The sequence below is a fragment of the Amphimedon queenslandica genome, unplaced genomic scaffold (assembly GCF_000090795.2).
Source record: "Amphimedon queenslandica unplaced genomic scaffold, v1.1 AMPQUscaffold_10204_Cont17380, whole genome shotgun sequence".
Lineage (NCBI taxonomy): Eukaryota > Metazoa > Porifera > Demospongiae > Haplosclerida > Niphatidae > Amphimedon > Amphimedon queenslandica.
The window spans coordinates 1-5,640 of NW_003549525.1; the positions used below are offsets into that span (position 1 = coordinate 1).

The window sequence follows — 5,640 nt, forward strand, 5'->3', positions numbered from 1 at the left end:
AGCTCCTGAGCTTGAGCCACCACCTTCATTCTCTTCATCATTTCCTGTTGTTGACTGACACTGATGTTGAATTAAGATACAATTATTCATAAAGTATATAGATCTATTTACCATAAAATAAAATATTACTAATACATAAAGTATACTAGTGACAAAATTGGGTGTAAATACATGCACTATTTTTAAGGCAATGACAATACCACCCTACATTTAGCTAGTTCATTTTTCCTTTTTATAAATATTTGTTAGAATTTATTTTACAAAATTTTGTTAACCAGCTACAAACCCAGAAGATAAAACAGAGTTTCGTTGTCATTAGAGACTAAAAATTATTGCTTCTAATAAGCTAAAAGTGATTATTACTGAAAAATAATGATAGCTCTAGAATAGTTAATCATATAGTCTAGTTGCAAATAATTTTCTAATTATCTAATTTCTATAATGACAAAAAGTAATATGCATATTTCATTTTTCTGCTGCTTGTTATAGTTTTCTATCTGGGTTCATTTGTTTGTTTCACCAGGGCTCACTGGTTCATTTCCATCTGGTTCGTTTCCATCTGGTTTGTTTCCATCTGATTCGTTTCGTTTCCATCTGATTCGTTTCCATCTGGTTTGTCATTTCCACCACCTAGGTTATTTTCATCTATTTCGTTTCCATCTGGTTCGTTTCCATCTGGTTCGTCATCATTTGAGCTCACCAAGCTCTCCAGTTCAGTTTTATTTGAGTTCACTGATCTATTTCTACCTGTGTTTACCAGTTTTTTGCATACTAGACCTATGTCAATATATAAAATATGCTATATAATGCTTATTTGCATGATGTTATACTGAATGACATTTTATCAATAAAAGCATTGTAAAACTAAACACAACACATGAACTAGTATGATCTCCTATGCTAGATCCAACCCACTACTGGAGCCAAGACTAATTAATTAGCTACCTATATTAAAATTTCTATTTGAAATTAATTTAATTGTCAAAATGCCCTCAGACTAAAAGTAGGATTTTCAAATTTAACAGTTTAGTTTCAAATAATACAAATGACTGCCAGTACCCATCATTAGACTCATAAAGAAAGTTTAGTTTCAGCTAATACACTTGTTTTGAACAATGCAAACATTTTTACCTAATATTATTGAGCAGACTATTACGGCTATTATTGCCATCAAAAGTAGCACTCCTAATACAGAAATTGCTGCAATACATCCTCCACTTAGTTTTTCACAATCCTCCATTGGACAAGAGCTAGCAGAATTACTTTCAGAAATTGTCATTTTACATTGATCTACAAAATACCCAATATAAGAACACTAACATGATGCAGTAAATTCTATACTAGTCTACGTACTTTTTGCCTGTTCAGAATCAGAATAGTGCATTTCATTATGAGGTAGCTGTATATTCTTGTTCCATTCTCCTTCATTTGTTACCACTGATTCATTATTAACAGTGATAGAGTCATATGATATATTATAGCTTAGATTTGCATACTGTGGGTCTGATGTGTTCAATACCTGCAGTACTTATATAATAGACATTAAATTTTGTTTCTTATACTTACCAGTTGTATAAAAATTGTGATATTAGTACAACAGCTATCACTACAATCATCAGTAGTACTATTTGCAGTAATAGTAAAATTGAAGCTAGGAGTGCCTAGACCTAGTAAAAATTCAAAAATAAAGTAATAATGAACCATTGTCTTGTACCGTTATTATTTTGTGGTGATTCACACTGAGAAGTAATTGTATCATTACCTGTATAATAAAATATTCAATTAAAATTAGATGTAAACCACATTGTTGAACTGTATATTCTTACCAAGTGTGAATGGTTCACTGTTGTTACTTTGCTGTTCATTCCATCCTCTAACAGTATATGTATAGGTTACATTTTCTAATAAGTCGCTTGAGTTTATAAGTATGGCTGTTTCATTAGTACTATACATCAATACACTGGTTGATGCACATGAACAACTAATAACAGTCACTTGATACTCAGTAGAAGTACAGTTATTCCCAGTGTCCTTCCATTGTAAAGTAACTCCACTTGCATCAAAGGTTGTTGTTAAGTTTGTCGGTGCTTTTGCATAATAACCTATTATGCATATACAAAACATTGAAAAGGGTAACATATTTGTTTACTCTTTTTATTACTTTTAAAACATGCATTTTACATGCATAACTCACATGCAGTTTTATCGTACTCTGCATTGCCATTTTTACATTGTGATATATTTAAGCTTAACAAAATACAATTGCCAAATTGTTGTATGTGCACACTAACCTGAATCAGTAACTGTTTTGTTCATTTTATGAATCTCATCTCCATTTGCACATTCAACGAGTACACTCTCAGAGTGATTAAGATTAAAGGTCAGTATTGAAGTGTTCAGACCTGTATAAGTTGTATTAAATGTGAAATTATAACCATAAAATTCTTTATCCTCAGTGTTCATTGTATGAAATAGAACTTCTAAGATTTGGTTCCACATCAAAGATTCTACTGGACGTAGACGGTAGCTTATAGACCATACTAAAGCACCAGTATCTGTTGTGCAGCTGCATTCTATTCTATCCCCCGCACATACTGGCCCATCAGTACACTGAAAGTTAGTGATAGCACAATCTGTATAAAAATTAATAGATTATTATTATCAAATGATTTTACACAGTCATAGACTAATGTTAATGTTTGAATGGTATCAAAGGCTTACTTGTCAACCCAATACAGACTAGTATGAGTCCTAATAACAGAGCTGAAGCCATTATCACTCCACACAATTGAATTGAACTAAAAACAGCACAATCACTCCAGTATAAAGCACAAACAATGACCTTAGTATATTCATATCCATAAGGGACAGATCAGCTTCCTGTTCACATAGTGACATATACCCCTCCATTTATTGCACATTTATTCCTAACTGTAACGTGATACAACTGGCTAAATATATGCATGCTGTGCAGCATGAAATTAAACACCTTTGGTATGTAAACAGAGACACAGCTTATTGCATACACAGCCAAGAATTATCATGCTGATACAGTACTACTGCCCAAAGTCAATGAATCAGGTCTAATTACTTAAGTGATACAGTCCTTATAGGCTATCAGGACTGTATCACTTAAGTAATCAGGCCTGATTCATTGACTTTGGGCAGTAGTACTAGTACTGTATCAGCATGTCTGACCATGATAATTCTTGGCTGTGTAGATAAGCAGGACAGGAAGTGAATTTAGCTGAAGAGCCCCTCCCACTCCTTTTGTTTTGTACTGATTGGAACCATAAAATATTTTTCCATTAAATGTATTTTATACCTTAAAATTTGTGATCCAATTCTTAATTCTCATTTCTCATCTAAATCTAGCATTAGATCTAATAAAACCTGGAGGAGGCAGCATTTTTTCATAATTTATTTAGCTCAGAACAGTCAATGGAATGGAAGTTATTTTAACCTTTGTCAGCCTATGACCTGCATGTATAAAAGCAGCTGCTGCTGCACCAAAAGCTAGTTGGAAATCATACAAACATAAAGTCATTATAGCTACTATGGAGTTGTTTTTTCTTTTTTTGATGCTACTACAGTTTTTATCAACCTCAGGTTAGCTTATCAAATTGATGCATGATCTTATTAATTAGTGATTCACTTTTGCAGATGGTCTAATAAATTAGACAATGTGAATTAATAAGTTAGCATTGTCTAATAAATCACTTGAATTTATATCTAAGGTTGTGTTGCTAGTATTAGATCTATACATCAATACACTGGTTGATGTGCATGAACATAAACTAATAACAGTCACATTATACACAGTAGAGGTACAGTTATTCCCAGTGTCCTCCTATTCTAAAGTAACTCCACTTGCATTGAAGGTTGTTGTTAAGTTTGTCAGTGCTGTACCTATTATTGATATATAAAACATTGAAAATAACATTCATTTGCTCTCTTTTTACTGTCAAAACAACTTGTGTGCATACCGGTATTGCTTTTAACAAGCAAGTATAATATAGTTATCACTTTGTCATGATATGGAAATCACACGTAACTTTATAGTGATCAAATGTATAGCTACTACTATTTTTCAATTGATGTGACACTACTGTTATTATTAAAATCAAAAAATGACAATAACTTACTGTGAATTTTAATTCTAATTATATAATATTTTCTACCAAAAGTACTCTTGTTCCTACCAATAACCAAATGACACTTATTAAAGCCTATTCAATTGTTATTCCCTTATGCTTAGTTGCATAAATGCATAAGTATTTGCATGAGAAGTATAATTAGTATGATGATTATGAATATAATCCCAACAATGACTACAATGAATCCAATGACTTTAAAAATAATTTCTATAATGCACCATGTGCCACATCCTCCATTTCCTCCGTTACTACCATTATTTCCATTTCCTGGTGGTTTACATTGATATTCAGTGATATTTGTATCATTATCTGTGTATATAAATTACTCAATATATATCAACTATTGTATACACAACATACTTATTGGCTCTCCTGTGATAAAATCATTTATTGGTATGACTGTAAAGCAATAGGTCTCATTGTGTTCTAATGATTCAGTCCATTCTGTTTCATTTATTTTAAATGTTACTGGTTTATCTTCAGTATTAGAATTGTATGATATTTCGTAGTTCTGACTTGGATGCTTTAAACACATGTCTGATGATTCCTACATTAATTGTTGGTTAGCTTTATAAAAATCATTATCTCTCACCAGTATTATACTCAGTGTAACATTAGCACAGCAACTATCATTTTTACAAGAATCAGTAGCATTAGTTGTATCTATTGTAACACTCATTACTTCAATGGGAGCTACAAATCAAAAGTAAACGCATATTGTTTAGCTATGTACTATATTCTTACCAAGTGTGAATGGTTTACTGATACTACAGTGCTGGCACCTTTTAACAGTGTATGTGTAGGTTACATTTTTAAATAAATCACTTGAGTTTATATGTAACGTTGTGTCACTAGTATTATACATCAATACACTGGTTGATGTATTATCATAAATAGCCACGTTATACTCAGTAGAATCACAGTTATTCCCAATATCCTCCCAGTGTAGAGTAACTCCACTTGCATTGAAGTCTGTTGTTAAGTTTATTAGTGCTTTTACATAGCCTATTATTAATAATAATACAAAACATTGAAAGTAGCATCATTTTTTGTTACATTACTTTCAAAACAACTATAGTATGTATGTCTAACCTGCGTCAGGGATTACTAGAGTTGCACCGTCTCTTTTATCACCATTTCTACACGTAACAGAAACACTTTCAGATGTATTCAAATAAAAGGTGAGGCTTGAGCTGTTGTTATCAACATTATGGGTAAAATTGTATCCATAATATTCTGTAGCATTATCAGTTGTAGCTGCATTGAAATGTTCTGATTTGACATGTATCAAGTTCTGATCACACGATCCTAGTGCTATATAACTGATGTTCCAGTCTATTGTTCCAGTACTTGTTGTACAGTTACACTCCACTTTATCTCCAGCATACACACTTCCATCAGTACATTGAAATTCAGTCACATCACCACCTACACAATCATAATGTTACCTGATAATGTTCAAATGGCATCAATGGCTTACTTG

General features: G+C 32.1%; 2 protein-coding genes across 4 annotated transcripts; both read right to left on the reverse strand.

Moving 5' to 3' along the window:
* Nucleotides 1–310: 310 nt before the first annotated feature.
* Nucleotides 311–3,657, reverse strand: LOC109590329 (uncharacterized). Of its 3 annotated transcripts, XM_020006245.1 has the most exons (10): nt 3,326–3,657; nt 3,199–3,280; nt 2,722–2,798; nt 2,292–2,633; nt 1,827–2,102; nt 1,715–1,762; nt 1,567–1,667; nt 1,354–1,519; nt 1,132–1,290; nt 311–777 (listed from the first exon to the last, which is right to left on the reverse strand). In XM_020006245.1, exons 3-10 carry the CDS (start codon nt 2,771–2,773, stop codon nt 527–529), a joined length of 1,395 nt encoding a protein of 464 aa, XP_019861804.1. In that variant the 5' UTR covers nt 2,774–2,798; nt 3,199–3,280; nt 3,326–3,657; the 3' UTR covers nt 311–526. The 3 variants fall into 3 exon arrangements, with proteins under 3 accessions (XP_019861804.1, XP_019861805.1, XP_019861803.1); XM_020006246.1 differs by lacking the exon at nt 3,199–3,280; XM_020006244.1 differs by having other exon boundaries at nt 3,199–3,657.
* A 517-nt stretch (nt 3,658–4,174) lies between these two features.
* On the reverse strand, nt 4,175–5,618 carry LOC109590330 (uncharacterized). Its single transcript, XM_020006247.1, has 5 exons — nt 5,250–5,618; nt 4,902–5,162; nt 4,750–4,850; nt 4,518–4,704; nt 4,175–4,466 (listed from the first exon to the last, which is right to left on the reverse strand). Exons 2-5 carry the CDS (start codon nt 5,020–5,022, stop codon nt 4,255–4,257), a joined length of 621 nt encoding a protein of 206 aa, XP_019861806.1. The 5' UTR covers nt 5,023–5,162; nt 5,250–5,618; the 3' UTR covers nt 4,175–4,254.
* Between the last annotated feature and the right edge of the window lie 22 nt (nt 5,619–5,640).